Source organism: Babylonia areolata, chromosome 13, assembly GCF_041734735.1.
Source record: "Babylonia areolata isolate BAREFJ2019XMU chromosome 13, ASM4173473v1, whole genome shotgun sequence".
NCBI lineage: Eukaryota > Metazoa > Mollusca > Gastropoda > Neogastropoda > Buccinidae > Babylonia > Babylonia areolata.
In genome coordinates, this window is record NC_134888.1 from 39,096,067 (window position 1) to 39,114,465 (window position 18,399).

Sequence of the window (18,399 nt, forward strand, 5' to 3'; positions counted from 1 at the left end):
AAGCGTATTGCAACAGAATGGACACCAGATAATATCATTGTTCTCTAAAGGTGATCTGTATCGCAAATAACTATATCTTTTATGAGGGACATACTAATCAATCAGTTCTAAATTCATCGTGACACCTTCGCAAAGTGACATTCTTGCAGTTAAGATGTAACGGAGGGGGTGGGGGTGGGTGTCGGGGGGGGGGGGGGGGGGGGGGGGGCGGGGGGCCGGGTAAAAATCCCGAACTGTATACAGAGGCAAGAAGTATGGAATAGGGGACTACGGAAGTATAGGTGTCCAGTTGAAGGTCTCTACCCAGGGAGGGGTGAATGGCCGAGGTGACGTCATCAACGCCACATTGAGCACGTGTAATTTGACAACTTTTGTAAATGTAAATGCACCGTGGTCTGTTTTATCGCTGGTAACAGGGCTCTAAAGAAATGTCACCATTTCAATGTTGGTGAAAGTCGTCTTAAATCATTGCTACAAAATAGTGTCTCAGTGTCATAGAAAAAATAAAATTGCTGGTCATCTCTTTTTTTCTTTTTTTTTTTTTCTTTTTTTTCGTTAGACTGCCATCTTCGGTCTTTTTCTGCTTTATGGTCAAACCAGATTTTTTTTTTTAATACATTTCTCAACCCTTCTGTAAAAGCCTTCCCCTGTCACTCTCTCTCTCTCTCTCTCTCTCTCCAAAATGATATGTGGCTACACACACACACACACACACACACACACACACACACACACACACACACTAAAAAAACCAACGTTATTTATTTCCCAGGGGCAGAATTATCACGCCCATGGTGTGCCCCAACCACCGCCCAAGGGACAGCACTCCCGCAGCAGAGAGCGGGGCAGCAGACGACTGCCCGCATCTCCACGGTGAACGGAGATTTTACCGCTTTTCGGCCATGGGTGTCTGAAGACAAAGGCACAGATTCGAACGTGAAAGCTGTTGACGGTAAGTGTGCTACAGTTCTATTTTAGCATCCTGAATCGTTGCACTCACTTACCGGCGGAAATCTTCTTCTTCTTCTTCCTTTATACAACCAACATCATTAAATTGATGATTCTGTTGTAGTTTGGGGAGGTTGCTGAGGATTGTGCTGTTGTGAGGATTGGGGAAAAAAAATGCGACCTGGCCAGCCAGTGTACGTTCAGCGTGCACTGACATGATGCCAAGCCTCTGCATCAGCTGTGAGCGGGGGGAGGGGGGGAATTTTGGGGTGTATGGGTGGTTATGAGGAGGGTGAGCGAGAGAAGGGCGGGAATGGGGGGCTGGGGGGGGATTCACTTTTAGAAATGAGAGGCCAGTCTGGACTTGAAGCAGTCCAGTGACTCGGCTGTCACAACTTCCTGAGGCTGCTTGTTCCATTCTGGTATGGTCCTTCCTCGGGAAGAATGCCATCTGCCTGTACAGTGTTGTGCAGGAGGGAATGTCATAGCTCAGGCTGTTGTTCGTTCTACAGCTCAGCCTGCTCTTAGATGGCTTGGGCAGGTACTTGGAGTTGATGGAGATGATACCATGGTGGAATTTGTAGAACATCAAGCGGGCTTTCTTGCGGCGCTGTCTATGTCTTATTTTGGCATTCTGACTCATTGCACCTGTTGGTTACATTTCCATGGTTTGTGGGACGAAAAACGGAAAAAGCAAGATGGTGGCACGTTAGTTTAGTGACTGAACCCGCATCAGAACTGCGTAGAATAACGTACAACATAACAGTTGAAATCCACCTAAAATAGGTCACAACATCTACTAATGGTAATATCGCTTCATACACGCACAGCAACCTAAATTCCTGAATCTATAAGCACAATATATTTCGTGTCTTTTGCAATGCAGGCATGAACATAAATAACAATGATTTGACCTCTGTCATCCACTCTAAGTAAATTGTGGTGTAAATTGCCAGAAAAACCACCGTCGTAAATCCTTACTAACCTGATAACGACATCACACGTTTTCCTGCGATTGCAATTTTGGCGGCTGTACAGGAAAGCGCGCATGTCGTTATCATGTTAGTATGGGATTATGAGGTGCTTTTTCAGGCAGTTTCTCCACAATTTACCTACTCAGAGTGAATGACAGAGGTCACATCATTGGTATTTATGTTATGCTTCATGCCTGCATTACAATATACACGAAAAGTACCGTGCATACAGCTCCAGGAATTTAGATTGCTGTGCGTGTATGAAACGATATCACCATTAGTAGATGCTGTGAATCAATTTTCAGTGGACTTTGACTCTTATTTTATACGTTATTCTACTCAGTTTTGATATGCGGATTCAGTCACTAAACTAACGTGCCACCATCTTGCTTTTTCCGCTTTTCGTCCCACAAACCATGGAAATGTAACCAACATGTGCAATGAGTCAGGATGCCAAAATAGGACACAGAGAAAACACGTAACGTTACAGCCTGCACTGAAATTGTTTATCATTTGTAATTACTATTGATAACACTAAATACGTAGAGAATGAACAACGTAGTCTGAGCAAAGCATTCATTAAAAAAACATGGACATACAAGATGCAAAAATAATGTGTATGATTTGTATTTCTTTTTATCACAACAGATTTCTCTGTGTGAAATTCGGGCTGCTCTCCCAAGGGAGAGCGCGTCGCTACACTACAGTGCCACCCATTTTTTGTATTTTTTACTGCGTGCAGTTTTATTTGTTTTTCCTATCGAAATGGATTTTTCTACAGAATTTTGTCAGGAACAACCCTTTTGTTGCCGTGGGTTCTTTTACGTGCGCTAAGTGCATGCCGCACACGGGACCTCGGTTTATCGTCTCATCCGAATGATTAGCGTCCAGACCACCACTAAAGGAGGGGGAGAAAATATCGGCGGCTGAGCCGTGATTCGAACCAGCGCGCTCAGATTCTCTCGCTTCCTAGGCGGACGCGTTACCTCTAGGCCATCACTCCACATTTAATATTTTATTATCTCTAAAAGATAAATTTTTGACACATTTACTGACAAAGGCGACAAACTGATTAATTAGAACAGTGCAACCAACCTTGGAAAAAATACAAAATTATAAAATCAATTAACAAACTGAAAGAGAATTGATACAATAACAGTGCAGTCTAAGTCGCTACAGGAACACTCCAATGTAACTATGTGGCCAGAAACCAGCAATTCAGTGTGTGTGTTGTGTGTGTGTGTGTGTGTGCACGCGCGCGCGAACGTGTGTGTATGCGCAAGTGTATGTGTGCGTTTTGGAAAGAGGAGTTGTATCAGTGCTTCCTGTCCAGTTAATGACAGAAGTCGTAGATATTAGCTGCTCTGTTCCATGTTGAACTTTATCTTCTTTCCTCTCCAACAGGCCGGCCTCATAGTTCAACCTACCGTGCTCAAATTACAATGTTTTGGAAAATAAACTTCTTCCATTGAACAATGTTTAGAATCTCCAAAATATTGAACATTGCTTTTTTAATGCTTTCTTTTATTTGAAATTGTCTTAATATTTTTTCCCGTGAAAGCATTTTTTGAATAACGTTTTCAAAATTGGATAGATTACAGGCCATTTGCTGATGCTCATTAAAAGAATCAGAATTTATTAGCGTTTGAAGGACAGGTGTTTGGGGAAAACAATTTTATGGGTTGCCAAGTACATTTTTGTTACATTTACCCACATAATAGTAAGGTAAGAGAGTACAGAGTTTAAGAAAATTAGTAGATTTCCATAAAACTTTCATTGACACTTTCAATGAAAATTTCCTGATATTTGTTTTGCATTTACTTTGCATTTTGCTTACAAATTCACAACAACAAAAAAAATATCAGTAAAATAATTTACAATTAATACACAAATTAAGGCGTATAGTAATCAATAAGTGCTACTCCAACTGTATAGCGTTACATAATGTGTACGCGCGCGTAACAATTGTGACCACACAGAGCATATGAGCACTGAAAGTTACGTACAGGTAATCCTTATACTTCGTCGGTCGATAACGATACATTTACGTATCTAAGCTTCGAAAACAGACCGCATTTAAGCTTTGAACACTGTTAATAATATAGTCATCGAAACTAGTGGCTGTAATATATTTTCAAAGACAGGTAACAGGTGATTATTCTACTGTTGTGCTTTTGTTGTTGTTTTCTCCCCCCCCCCCCCACCTCCCCTTTTTTATTTTTTTTTTTTTTTTTTTTTTTTTTTTTTTTTTTTGGGGGGGGGGGGGTGTTTTTTGCAATGACACAGCAGACACACAGAAACCCACAGCCCCGGGAAACAACAAATGCGTGCTGAACTGCCATTTTGAATCCCCTTTATAAATAAAAGTATCTTCTCCTACGGCCAGTGTTTTCTCACTCTCCACTACACCTTTAGTGGTGGTCTGGACGCTAGTCATCCGGATATGACGATAAACCAGGGTCCCATGTGCAGCATGCACTTGGCGCACGTAAAAGAACCCACTTTGATAGGAAATGAATACACTTGCAGGCAGATTTTTTAAATAAATACAATACCATATAATATAATTGATGAATGTGTGGATGTATCGAGTCAACAATGATCTTTATTAAGGGTAAAAAGAGCACATTTACACAGTATTTTTTATTATGTCCTCCGAGGAAAAAAAAAATTATTTAAAAATCGTGTGGTCAGGTAACACACGATTGTCATAATTAATTATTGGGATTTTTTTTTTTTTTTTTTTTTTAGCTGGTGATACAAAAACGATTATCGGTAATGTTGCATATTTGTATCATATGCGACTGAACGACTCTCGTAAAGGGGGGGAAACTACAGATTTCATAGAAAGTTAAAGGCCACTGTATAAAAGTAGGTATGTTTTCATAATTTTTCTTTCCAAATCGAGAGATTATTTGAATTATGTAAGCAGCCTATGTTATATCGTTGAATACACTAACGGTTGTTTTTGGCACATATACACCCCAAAAAGCTTGAAAAGTGCGATAGAAAAATCAATGTTTCAGCCCAAAATGTGCAGTTATTCAGTCATGTACAAACTTCTTCTGCGTTCGTGGGCTGCAACTCCCACGTTCACTCGTATATACACGAGTGGGCTTTTACGTGTATAACAGTTTTTACCCTGCCATGTAGGCAGCCATACTCCGCTTTCGGGGTCGGGGGTGTATGGTGGGTATATTCTTGTTTCCATAACCCACGAAACGCTGACATGGATTTCAGGATCTTTAACGTGCGTATTTGATCTTCTGCTTGCGTATACACACGAAAGGGGTTCAGGCACTGGCAGGTCTACACATATGTTGACATGGGAGATCGGAAAAATCTCCACCTTTTACCCACCAGGCGCCATCACCGAGATTCGAACCCGGCACCCTCAGATTGAAAGTACAACGCTTTAACCACTCGGCTATTGCGCCCGTCGTGTACAAACGATATATTTGGTTTGTCGTTAAGCACTCCTGGTCGTGAGTGCTGCTCAGTACACTGGTTTCATTCACCGCTGTTTGTCTAAAACTCACCATCATTTCATCATGCCCTTAGGAGAAAACTCTGCAAGGTCAGTAATGGTCCTCAACCTTTTTTTAACCTTGCAGTCGTATCTTTGACACTGAAGTACTGAAAACTGTTGAATTTAGCGTGAAAACGTTGCCAGCAGTCACATTTTCTGTGATCCTGTTTTCACAGGCAAGGACCCCGAGTCTCCCAGTACCGTCAGACAGCTTCAGGAAGACATCAACACCTTCTTTGAGACTTTCCACGAGGAGAAAAACTACAAACCACAGGACAAACTCCCGTTTTTCAACCCCAACTTTTTCTACCCTTACAGCCTCTGGCGAGGGTCGAACCCTTACGATTTCCATTTCCGAGGGTACCGGTACCCTCAGTTCTCACCGCAGCTGCACCCGTACTTCAGAGGTAAAGACACAGGGGTGCTGAAGCCGGGGTCAGCAGCTTTCACCGCCCCGATGGAACTGCCCACGTCCAAGCACGGACCCCCCGCTCAGAACTCGACATACGAATGCGCCAAATGCGCCAAACTCTTCACCACGGCCCACGGCTTGGAGGTGCACGTGCGTCGCTCGCACTCGGGCACGCGGCCCTACGCATGCGACGCGTGCGAGAAGACGTTCGGCCACGCGGTGAGTCTGGACCAGCACCGGGCCGTGCACTCCCAGGAGCGCAGCTTCACGTGCTCGCAGTGCGGCAAGAGCTTCAAGCGCTCGTCCACGCTGTCCACGCACCTGCTGATCCACTCGGACACGCGGCCCTACCCCTGCCCTTACTGCGGCAAGAGGTTCCACCAGAAGAGCGACATGAAGAAGCACACCTACATCCACACTGGTGAGCTGAACGGCTGCTTTGATTTTACCGCGTTTGTGTGTGTGTGAGAGAGAGAGATGTGATTGTGTGTGTGTGTGTGATTTGTTTTTTTGTCTCGGGGAATGGGTTTTGGGGAGGGGGGGGGGGTGGATGGGGTGGTCGGTGTTTTATTTTTGTTTGTTTTGGATGGGGGAGGCGTGTGTGTGTGGTGGAGGGGCCGCAGGGAGGGGGGGGTGTACGTTGAGCGGGGGATTAACATGGTGGTGTGTATTTTAGTGTGCTGGCTTCTGGTGGGTATACAGGGAGCCAAGGCTTGGAGGCGCAGAGTCTTGTTGGGGTTTGTGTCTAGCGAGGACCGGGATTTTCTTTCTTGTCACCTTCTCCGCTGCCACAGACCTTGAGTGGTGGTCAGGGTGCCAGTCTTGTGGAGAAGATGACGAACTGGGCAACCCGTTCGCAACGTGCACTTCGTGCACGGAAAAGAATCAAGGGCAACAAGGGCGTTGTCCCCCGCCTGCCCCGTGGGGGTAATGGGAGTCTCTTTCGGTATAAACACTGTCCCCACCTTCTGAATGCTCGTGGCATTCATTTGTGCGTGTGTTCGTCTCTCTTCCCCTCCTCTCCCTTTCCCCTCTCCTCTCTCCCTTCCCCTCCTCTCCTTTTCCCTCTCCCTTTCCCCTCTCCCTTTCTCCCTCCTTCTCTCTCCCCCTTTTTGCTCTATCGTTCTCTTGTGTGCTCAGTTCTGTTCCGAACTGAAGCACGTGAATCTGTTGTGGTGTGTCTGACATGTCCTCAGTCCTCGCTCTGAACTCTTGAGATGAGTTTTGAGTTTACGTCGTTGTGAAGGAAGGGTTTTGCTTTGCCTTTGGTGCCGAGCTTTGCAAGGAGAAGGGTCGCCGAGCCAGCAAGCGAGCTGTTGGGTGCCCTCTTGGACAGTCGTGGGGTTCGATTCTTGTGTGACCCCCTTCTGCCTCTGTGTGGGTCTGTGTTCTGTGTTCTCTCCTGGGCCAGTGGTGTGCCTGATTCCTGGTGACAGGTGAGGGGGGAGTTGTATAGTTAGTTTGTCCTCGTGGTGTTAGTGTCGTAACTTGTGACATTTGTTTGCATTTTTGGGATTGTTTTAACGGAAATCTTTTAAATCCAGTATTCTATTTCTAGATATTTGGGGGGGAATTGATAAGGTTGTCAAGTGTGTTATTTTGACATGTATTCGGCTCGATTTATTGTTTCAAATATACCTTCTTTACAATGAAAACTGTCTAAATTTCCCAAAACATTTTTGTGTCGTGTTGGAAATGTAGTACGATGATTTGTAATATTACCTCATTGAATTTTGTTTCTGCAGTTCGAAACTAGCATTATAAATAACGACAAATTGTCATTTAGGGTAAATGTGTCTTGGGTATTATATGCAGGTTTAACTCCTTAATTATGAGAGAAACAATAATGGGCGGTTCCTGTACTTTTTGGCATTAGTCGTTTTTTTGTGTGGAAGCACTGCATCAATATCCACTTACTCGCCTACTTGGCATAATGTGTATTGCTTAAGGAAAGGGAGGGGGAGGGGTACTCTTTCATAACGTGTTAGAGCATAGTCTACAGAGACATGGGAGCCTTGTTACAGATTTTTTTCCCTGTGACTTATTCCTGTGGGTTCCCCCTGACTGCCACCCCGACGGGACTCCAGGATTCGCCTTTTCAGTGGTCATCATTCCACTTCATCCCTGTCCGTTCCAAACTCCCTCACTCCCACTCCTTTCCCCGACCCCCATATTTTCCATCGTACTCACCCACAATCCCTCATCCCGTTCCACCCTCTCCGATTCTGCAGGCGTACGACTAAAGCCAGTTCAGTGACGCTGGCCTTCAACAGGCGAGTTTGAGTCTGGTTAAAGTGAACTGACATTTTTTCGTGTAGATCTGTGCTGCCGTTACTAGGGCTTACTGTGTCGTGGTCATGCTGCTATGGTGTAACCAGAGAGTGTGGCTGTAGTTAAGTGTTTAAATTTGTGTGTCTGGACCAGGATATTCAAAGTGTACAACAGTAAAGAATTGAGCTGAATTATCTATGTCTGTTTTGTGTTGTCGGGGTGTTAGTCTGGGAAGGTGCGGGGGATTCATGGGCAACCCTTTATGGGTTGTGACAATGTGCTATCTTTGTTCGTGGGCTGCAACTCCCACGTTCTCTCGTATGTACACGAATGGGCTTTTACGTGTATGACCGTTTATACCCCGCCATGTAGGCAGCCACACTCCGTTTCCGGGGATGTGCATGCTAGGTTTATTCTTGTTTCCATAACCCACCGAACGCTGACATGGATTACAGGATCTTTAACGTGCGTATTTGATCTTCTGCTTGCGTATACACACAAAGGGGGTTCAGACACTAGCAGGTCTGCATACATGTTGACCTGGGAGATCGGGAAAATATCCACCCTTTAACCCCCAGGCGCCATTACCGAGATTCGAACCCGGTACCCTCAAATTGACTCTTTAACCATTCGGCTGTTACACCCGTCTACTGTGCTATAAATTCTCATTTCTCTCGCTCTTCGTTTCTGGGTTTTTTTTTTTGTTTTTGTTTTTTGTTGTTGTTTTTTGGGGGGTTGTTTTTGTTCTTTTTTTTCTTTCTTTTCAGTCGTCTCTTTGTTCTGATTTTTATGCCTTGCTGGCCCAGTTACCCTCTTTTCAAGAAAGTTTTTTTTTTTTTTTTTTTTTTTTTGTATGTTCATTTTGGCCTTGATAATATGATTTTCTTACTGTGTTGCATTCTGTTTTGCGCGGAGTACTTGAGAGCTGCCTGTTGGCAATACATTTTTGTTGCCAATTGTTTGTTTCTTGTTTATTTCGATTTTATTTCTTTTGTGTGCCTGTTATATAGTTTTGTATATTCTGTATAGATTTCGTGCTACGTTCCATGTCAGAGGGCATATGGGGGCGGCAGTAAGCACATTATGTATAAAATTACCTATGGTCAAGTGTTCGTTCTTTATTTTAACGTATTTTCACTGGTCAGGTGTGTGCGTTGTTTTGTTGTTTTTGATGTTGCTTTTTTGTGTGTGGTTGGTTTGTTTTTTGTTTTTTGTTGTTGTTTTTTTTGTTTTTTTGTTGTTTTTCATTTAATTCTAGTTCAAATAGATAGATATATATATATATATATCGACGGAATGGTCAGCATCAGAGGCATGTCCTTGTTGTTGTGCATGTATGTGACTTTCACCTACACCTGTCACTTGACTTGTATCGATGTGCTTGGGGAACCAATGAAGACAACGCCACCATGCACTCTCCTCCACTGTGGGATTGCCCGTGCTGCTCCCCCCCAGTGAGAGCACATTTCTAGAAGGCAGTGCCACCCCCCACCCCCTAACCCCTCCCCACACACACCCTCCCCACACACACCCTCCCCCAGCCACCTTTTTTTTTCTCCTGTCTGCAAGTTTGTTTTCTTGTCAAAGGTTTTTTTGTTGTTTTTTAAACAGAATTTTGCCAGAGACAACCTTTTCGTTGCCATGGGCTATTTTACATGCGGCGCTTCACACTGGACAATTATCTCACCCGAATGACTGTGTGTGCGGTGGGGGGGGGGGGGGTTGAGAAAGAGTGTCTGTATGTATGTGTGTATGTCGGTGTCTGTTTGTATGTGTGTGTGTGTATAAGTGCGTGCGTGCGTGTGTGTCCGCGCGCTTGTGTGTGTGTGTGTGTGTGTGTGTGCAATGGAAAAGTATTTTTCATCAGGTCTCACTCATCGTAAGCGGGGAAATATGCATGTTACATGTTTTCTGCTTGGCCACAGTCATCTGACTGTCGCTCTTCAGCTAGATAAACGTGTATATTTCCGCAGTAAAGAAAATCGACATGTTATCGATAGTAACCGGATCATACGAAATGATGTAGAAAAAAAAAAAGAAAAAAAAAAGAGGAAACGGTAACGCATGTTACTTTTCTTTCTTTTCTTATTTTTTTCTTATTTTTTTCTCTGTGTGTGAGAGAGAGAGAGAGAGGACACTGAACACTGAAATGTTTAATGTCATTAGCTGAAAAGCTCTGGTGACATAGTAGGTACTAATCAGAACAAAATGCAAAATGGTGCAAAAAAAGGGGGGGGGGGACATAATTGAAACAACAAACTGATAAGAGATAGAGTAACGCGTGTTACTGTTTGCCATAATTACACGTGTCACTATGGTTACTGTTTGCCATAATTACACGTGTCACTATGGCTACTGTTTGCCATAATTACACGTGTCACGATGGCTACTGTTTGCCATAATTACACGTGTCACGATGGCTACTGTTTGCCATAATTACACGTGTCACGATGGCTACTGTTTGCCATAATTACACGTGTTACTATTCTGCTATAATAAACACTTCACAATGCATGCCAAGTCATCTTCGAAAGTACACCACTGGTGAAACACGCTCAGCAACATGCAGCATCTGTAAGGCTCCCAAGGCCAGACAAGCGCTTCCTGTTTTCCGCATATTGCCTCTGTGATACCAGATGTGGTGCAGTGTATGTGGATTAGTCGGCACGCTTTGACGCTGCTGAGAAAACAGGAAGCAAACAGCGCTTAAATAATCGCAGCTCTCGGCTCACAGTTGATCCCCTGTCCAGGACACTCAAGTCGTAGCTATCCCGGCCCACACACACACACACACACACGACACACACACAGACGCACGCGCACACACACACACACCACACACACACACAACACACACACACACGACGTAACTGCGACATGTGTTTTGATTTCACACCCCACAACCAGTTTCTTTGGAGCTGCACGTCAAACAAAACCCGCGATTTATCACCACGAAACTGCTTCTGAGACCCACCCATCCCCCCACCCCGGCCACCGCCGAAGCTGCCATCCTCCCCACCTCCCCACCCCCCGAAAAACAAGTGAATGAACTTGTAACCGGAGATGGCCACTGGTGATTTGATTTATTCATACGCCGCTCTTTATCTGGCGTATCAATTGCTACTTGCAGCAAGGCGGCTGCGGTCAAAAACGCACGGCAAATTGTACGCCATATTGCAAAGATTTTGTCAGGGGCCATAATTCATGATCTGTGGGGCACGTCATTAGCTAATGACGCGGTGATCCATCAGCGCCCTCCACCCGCCTCCCTCCTCCCCTCCCTCACCGTTCTTCGGGGAGTCAGTCGCCGCTGCGGCCGCGGTTGTTGAAAAGGTCAGCGAGAATGTCAGACAAATCAAACCGCGCTACTACACACGAGATTTTTTTGTGTGCGTCGCTGGTTCCTCTCCGCTCTCTCTCTCTCTCTCCCTCTCCCTCTCAGCAGTCAGAGATTGCGTGGTGCTGGATTGAATGCGCCCCGCTAATCCGAGAGCGTTGACGTGCCGTCTGCTGTGCTGTATGGATGATATTGGCAGTCAGCTGGCTGTGTATCTCTCTCTACTCCGCGACCGGCATGTTTTAAACTGAGCCGACTGCGTGGCTCCCGTTGGTTAACAAATGAGAATAAAGTACCTCTGTAAGATTCAGAACGGATAATTTGTTATGTAATTTGTAATACGTAAAATAAAGAAAGAAATTAATCAGTAAAAAAAAATATATATATATATAAATAAATAAAATGATAAAAATAAAGTACGGTTATTCTTGTTCAAAGTTGTTGTGTACGCACAAAGGCTGGTTCTAGTTCCAGACTTTACAACTGATAACCTCGAGTTCTTGTCCCATAAGTTCAGGAAATTACAAATAAATTGGCTGAGTGTTCTAGTCCCAAAAAGTGACAAAGAAAGGCCTGCCAGTTCCAGTCCAAGAAGTTATAGATGGGGCCGTTTTTCGTTCCAGAAGATGACGACTGAAGACCGATCCTCTATTGCAAAACAGTCTGATCGTTCCACAAGTTACAGAAGCTGGTTCTGCTCCGAGAACTACTTCGTGAAAGGCCAATTCAAGTTACAGAAGTTACAGTTGAGGTCGATTCTGGTTACAGTTGTTACAAACAAAATCTGATGTTTGTGTGTTCGGTATTGTCGTTTGCTTGTGCGTATTTTTTTTATGCTTGCTTGATCAGTGTTTGTCATCGATGGATCTGATGGGTTGATTTTGTTTCCCTTCCTTTCTTTCCTTCTTTTATCTATTTATTTATTTATTTATTTTGGTCTGCTGTTTCCCTTGTCATAAGCGAAGTAGTTTATCTGAAGTTCGTGCAGTTAGTCCGTTAACAGATATTTTCAGGATACGAAATCACACACACACACACACACACACACACACACACACACACACACACACACACACATATATATATATATATATATATATATATATATATATATATATATACATACATACATACATACGTAATGTGATTTTCTTTCGTTTCGTGTTGTTGCCAACATTGCTTTAAGATAGCTCTTCATAGATTGGGAAGATTTACATGGGTTCAGATAGGACTTTGTTCTTTTCCCCATAAGAATTCTAAAGTTCATTGTCTACAAACTCTGCTTGCTATGTGGAAGAGTTCCTCCCCCCCCCCACCCCCACACCCCCACACACACACCCGTTGCCCCCCACCAACCCACCCACCCCCCAAAAAATATATACATACATACATACATACATATACATACATATTGATGTTAACACACACACACACATCACCCCGCAACATTGAATATGTAGAAAGGTGGCTATTCAATCAATGTGCTACTATGTTTTGGGGTTGTTGTTTAGTTGTTATTGGTGTTGATGTTTCCACTTGTCTGTTTCGTCTGTCTGTTTTTCACACCTTTTGTTTCTAGCGAAAAACTAAAGAGAGACATAAATAAAAGGAGGAAAAATAAAGACAGAACTGAATATTTGATTTTTGTCACTTGTTTTTTTTCAAGTACCAACAGTTATAAATGCAAGAGACTTAAACAAATCATTTCCTTGCTGTATCAACGCACAAAACAGACTCGGCAAGCAATTAACACATGCATGCATGCATGCACATTCATACATACATCATTGCATAGTGAAATAAAGATGGTGCCGCCATTCGATGGAGTGTATTGCTATTATTATCGTTGCGTCGTTGGTGTGTACTTCTCTTTTCTTCTTTGTTTTCTTTATTTTTTAATCTGATTACTTGTGATTGATTGATTTATCTATTTGTTTCAATAGTAGAATCATATCGACGGTACAGAAGTATAAGGACAAAAATCAATCGCTTCGCCAATAGCTTTTCCCCAAAAGCAGTCAATGCCCTGTCTCTCGAACAAATCCAGTATGATAAATAGAATTGTGCAATCAACAACCATCTTCCTGAAGATCTAGTCATCAGCCCCATCCACATGTAATCTGCGGCTTCTGTTCAAACGTGTGTGTGTGTGTGTGTGTGTATGTGTAGTGTAGTATGTGCATGTGTGAGTGTACACAAGTTTTTATATTGATGTGCACTTGTATGTGTCCTAATTTCTACTGGATCTGTGTTTGTGTATGATTTTCGATTTATGTTCCGTGTCTTATGTACTTTCCCCCCACCCCCTCCAATATTCCTTGTGTGTGTGTGTGTGTGTGTGTATTTACGATGTTGATCTGGAGGAGTCAAGAAAAGTTTTCCATACTTGTTAATGACAATTGTCATGAGTATAGTGTCTGCATGCAGAACAGTATTCAGTAGCAAATATATATACACAGGAACTGTGCATTAGCTTATCGCATCCTCTCTGCTCTCTCCTTCTGTCTGTGTCTGACTCTCTCTCTCTCTCTCTCTCTCTGTGGATAAGCCCTTTACAGAGGATATGTATTTTGATTTTGTTTTTTCGCCTCCACAGAGATAGATATAACATATGTATTACGAACTCACCCTGCACGCGCTAATAGGTTTCGTTAATCACGCCCGGATCTCCTGGGTAGGTCAGAGGTCAGTCACTAAGCTGTCGTCTGCCTCTCCTCGCAAAGTGCAGCAACGGGCATGCGCGCTCCGCGGGGCATGACGGGATTCCCGTCGCCAAGGGAGGCGGTGTTTTGGGCGTGACATTTAGCGGAGGGGCGTGGCTAACCACAGAATGATTGATGGCCACGAGAGGTGGGCTGATGGGTGAGGGTGGGGACCGGGTTGTAATCGATACGCGTATCAATGTGGCTGTGGAGGTGCCACGGTGCGGGTGTTTTTGCTGGTGGCAGTGGGGCCCAGAAAGGGGAAGAAAAGAAAAAAGTGATCGATTGGCCAGTCAATGAAAACCTAAGGGCGGTTTGCGTGTGGTTCTCTTTGTAGCCTGAAGCCAACAAGAGGGCCTCAAGAGCTTGCTGAACAGGCTTTGTATTTACTATCGGAAATGCTGCTTTCTTCTTTGTGTAAAGAACGGCAAACTTTCTCTCCTTCCCCTTTCTTTTCCATCTCTCTCTCTCTGTCTGTCTCTCTCCTCTCCTCTCCTCTGTCACTGTCTCTCTCTCTCTCTCTCTCTCTGTCTCGCTCTTTGTGTCTCTGTCTCCTCTCTTCTCTCTCTTTCTCTCTCTCTGTCTTTCTGTCTCGGTTCTCTCCTCTCCTGTCTGTCTGTCTCTGTCTCTCTCTGTCTCTCTCTCTCTCTCTCTGTCCCCCAGACTGACTGTCTGTCTCTCTCTCTGTCCCCCAACTCTCCACAGCGGAATGTCAGGCTGGATTCAGGCAGTGTTGATCTCCATTCGGTCATACATCTTCACATGAAATGCCATCACAGAAAACTTTTTTTTTTCAGAGACGTGGTGGTTAACTATACACTTGTTCAGTAGGCTTTAAAGTGGCATTTCACACAGTGCAACATGATCCAGCTTTTGAAAATTTGTTAATTTATTTATTTATTTATGTACGCTTATAGCTGACTTCATCAAGTTTTTGCGCCTTATACATATTATTAGTAGTGGTAGTTTTGTTGTTTTTTTTGTTTTTGTTTTTTCTCAAGGCCTGACTAAGCGCGTTGGGTTACGCTGCTGGTCAGGGCATCTGCTTGGCAGATGTGGCGTAGCGTATATGGATTTGTCCGAACGCAGTGACGCCTCCTTGAGCTACTGAAAACAAACTGTTAAAACCGATGTAGCCTGCTTAATTAAAAAAATAAGAAGAAAACAACAACAACAACAACAAACTTCTGGGCTAAGTTCACAACCCTCTCTAGATATTCGAAGGAACTTGTTAATCGATCTCTATTCCTAAACAAGGAAATGCTGACATTGTATATTCCACAGCCTATGTGAGTTTTATTAAGCAGGCTACAGCAGGCAGGAATTGCAGTATCCGTGGATGAAAATGGTTGCAGGCCAATGGCACATATGCCGTTTGCTGGTCTTATTGGTTTATTCCTGTGTGTGTGTGTGTGTGTGTGTGTGTGTGTAATTATTTCAGTGTGTGTGTTATATTTTGATGTACATACTTTCTTTGCTTACTCTTAACTTACCCAGCTGTCATTTTATTTTCATTTTATTTTATCGTCTCGACACGTCGAATAGTGAATTATCTGTTCCTGTGTTAACACAATAAACCAGTCTGAGTCTTCCGGGTTTTTTGTTTCCATTAAGGGTGGGTTAAGGAGGAAGGTGGCAGAATGGTCAAGAAGCGTATCTGCCAATCCAGTACTCCTGAGGGACTGGGTTCGATTCCCCCATCCTATCCTTTCCCCCAAGTTTGACTGGAAAAATCAAACTCAGTTGTAGTCAATCGGATGAGACGATTTAACTGAGGTCTCGTGTGCAGCAGTGCATTGAAAAAGAACCCAAGGCACCAAAAGAGTCCTCTGTCAGTGAATAAACCCACCATCAGGCATCAGCCTAACAGATGTGGTTTAGCGTGTATGGGTGTGTCCGAACGCATTAACGCCTCCCCACAGAAACTGAAACTGTTTGCACTTGACAGTGTACTTTTGTCTGCCACAGCCAGTGGTCTCCAAAATCAAACTGATGAATGAAATAAAGCTCGTGGGAAAGTATTTGTACACCAGCAAGTACGAAACAAAGAACGGTTGTTGTTTTGTTTTTGTTTTTTTTTTTTGTTGTTTTTTGGAGGGGGTGGGGGGTTCTGTGGGTAAGAACGAAAAATATACTTTAGATTGTGAACTGGAAATTGTGAATGAGTACAACTGTTTGGATATTCTCTTCAACAAAAACGAATTTACACCAAACTGCGTCAAAGGACAGATAGGCTTGTATACAATGTGTGAAATGTATAATTTGTAAGATCAATTACATTTCGAAATACTGCGCACTTTTCCCCTTTTTTCAAACTCTAGCGTGCAACCTGTGTTCATTTACGCAGCTGAAATTCGAGCGCTCGCGCGCGCGCGCGTATGTATGTGTGTCTGTGTGAAGCGGTGTGCATGCGTGCGTGTACGTGTATGTGCGTGCATGCGTGTGTGCATTCGTGCGTGCCTGTGTGTGTGTGTGTGTGTGTCTTGTGGGGAATGATGTAAAATTTGTCGACAAATACAAAATTGCAAATTTATAGGGGGTTTTTGTTGTTTTTTTGGGTTTTTTTTTACTCACTTGTGTAAACAAAGTGAGTCTGTGTTTTAACCCGGTGTTCGGTTGTCTGTATGTGTGTCTCTGTGTGTCCGTGGTAAACTTTAACATTGACATTTTCTCTGCAAATACTTTGTCAGTTGACACCAAATTAGGCATAAAAATAGGAAAAATTCAGTTCTTTCCAGTCATCTTGCTTAAAACAATATTGCACCTCTGGGATGGGCACAAAAAAATAATAAATGAAGCCTAATTATATGCAAACTGCATTTACTGTTATATTTATATTTTTTGTATTCTCTAAACTTGGCACTTTGATCTGGTATTCTGACAACAAGAGCAGTCATTATCATTTTTGTTCAAACAGGAACTTCTTTTGCTAAGCATAGAAGTTTTATTTATTTTGCAAACGAAACGTTTTGATGCAGATAGTAAAAAGGGAAATTAATCTGTAATTAATGCTACGGGACTTAATTTGCTTTAAAATGATCTTTCTCATCTTAAACATTACATTTTGAAATTATACTCAATACATAAAAATCTTGTGTGTTTTACTCTCAGTGTACAGGGCTTTCACTATGTTCAGTCGCCCAAGTGGTCTTTTTCGGAAAATACTAAAATCAATACGACGAGTGGACTTTACAGATCTATTGGCCGAGCCCTGAAGGTCATGGGCAAAAATCAATTGCGTACACATTTATACACATTCAAAGCGCGTGCTCATATTCTTCGCGAACGCGAACGACGCCATTTTGTTTCAAGTTGTTGACCTGCCCGTTCAATCCTATATTCAATGGACAATACACGATAACATGCGATGGAAAGTTGGAGGAGACCGTTAAATATTTATTCAGAGAAAGATTTGTCAACGTCTCATCACTTACTGGATTATGCCCCAAACTGCCATAAAAATATCCACAGAATCAGTCGGAATTCAGTTAAAAACTGTAAACCATGCGAGTTAATACCCTTGAATTGATCACGATGAAACGAAAAAATTTCCAGTCTTGACTTTTCTCAAAATGAAGTCCTTTTCACTTCATACGGCGTTTAGAAGTACTTGTACTTGGCTCTACATGTTATTAGTTTAACAAAATACTAAATTTTCATATCAGCTTTAAAACTATAAAACTAGAATGAACATAATAGAGAAATTGAATCGTCCGTGTCGTACTACATTTCCGGCGGGTGTAACTAAACTTGTACATCTATCTAGATCTGGAGAAAACGGCTAAAGGTTGCAGTGTGATTGCGGCGATAGCCACGTCTCCTTTACCGCGGACTTAAAAATGATTTTTTTTTATTCCCCTTAAAGATTTTTTGAATGCCCAAGATACAGCAGAATAATATGATTAAAACAGCGTTCTCACTGCGAATACCGCAATTGATATATCGCCCTTTAAAAAAGTATGTTCAAATATTAAATTTTAGAACGTCAGTTAAGGAGCCACGATAGTGTAATGGATAAGACAGTTTCTTCTCACACGATCACGCGGGGTTCGAATCTGGTCAGGACTTTTTTCTTTTTTTTTGACCCGAAGCTTTATAATAAATACAGAACACATTTTAACGATTAGATTTTTTCTTTTTTTAAGCGTTTCACAAGTGAGTCTTGAAGGCCTTGCTTCTCTTGTTTTGTAGTTGTTTTTGTTCCTGCTTTGCTTTCTTTTTTTTCT

At 42.9% G+C, this 18,399-nt stretch overlaps 1 protein-coding gene across 1 annotated transcript in view; it reads left to right on the forward strand.

The window, feature by feature from the left end:
- Nucleotides 1-18,399, forward strand: part of LOC143288766 (uncharacterized) — a 29,380-nt gene that overhangs the window by 8,276 nt on the left and 2,705 nt on the right. Inside the window, exons 2-3 of the mRNA XM_076597393.1 lie at nt 818-952; nt 5,628-6,284. Coding sequence (XP_076453508.1) covers nt 818-952; nt 5,628-6,284 — 792 coding nt within the window. The remainder of the gene's footprint in view (nt 1-817; nt 953-5,627; nt 6,285-18,399) is intronic.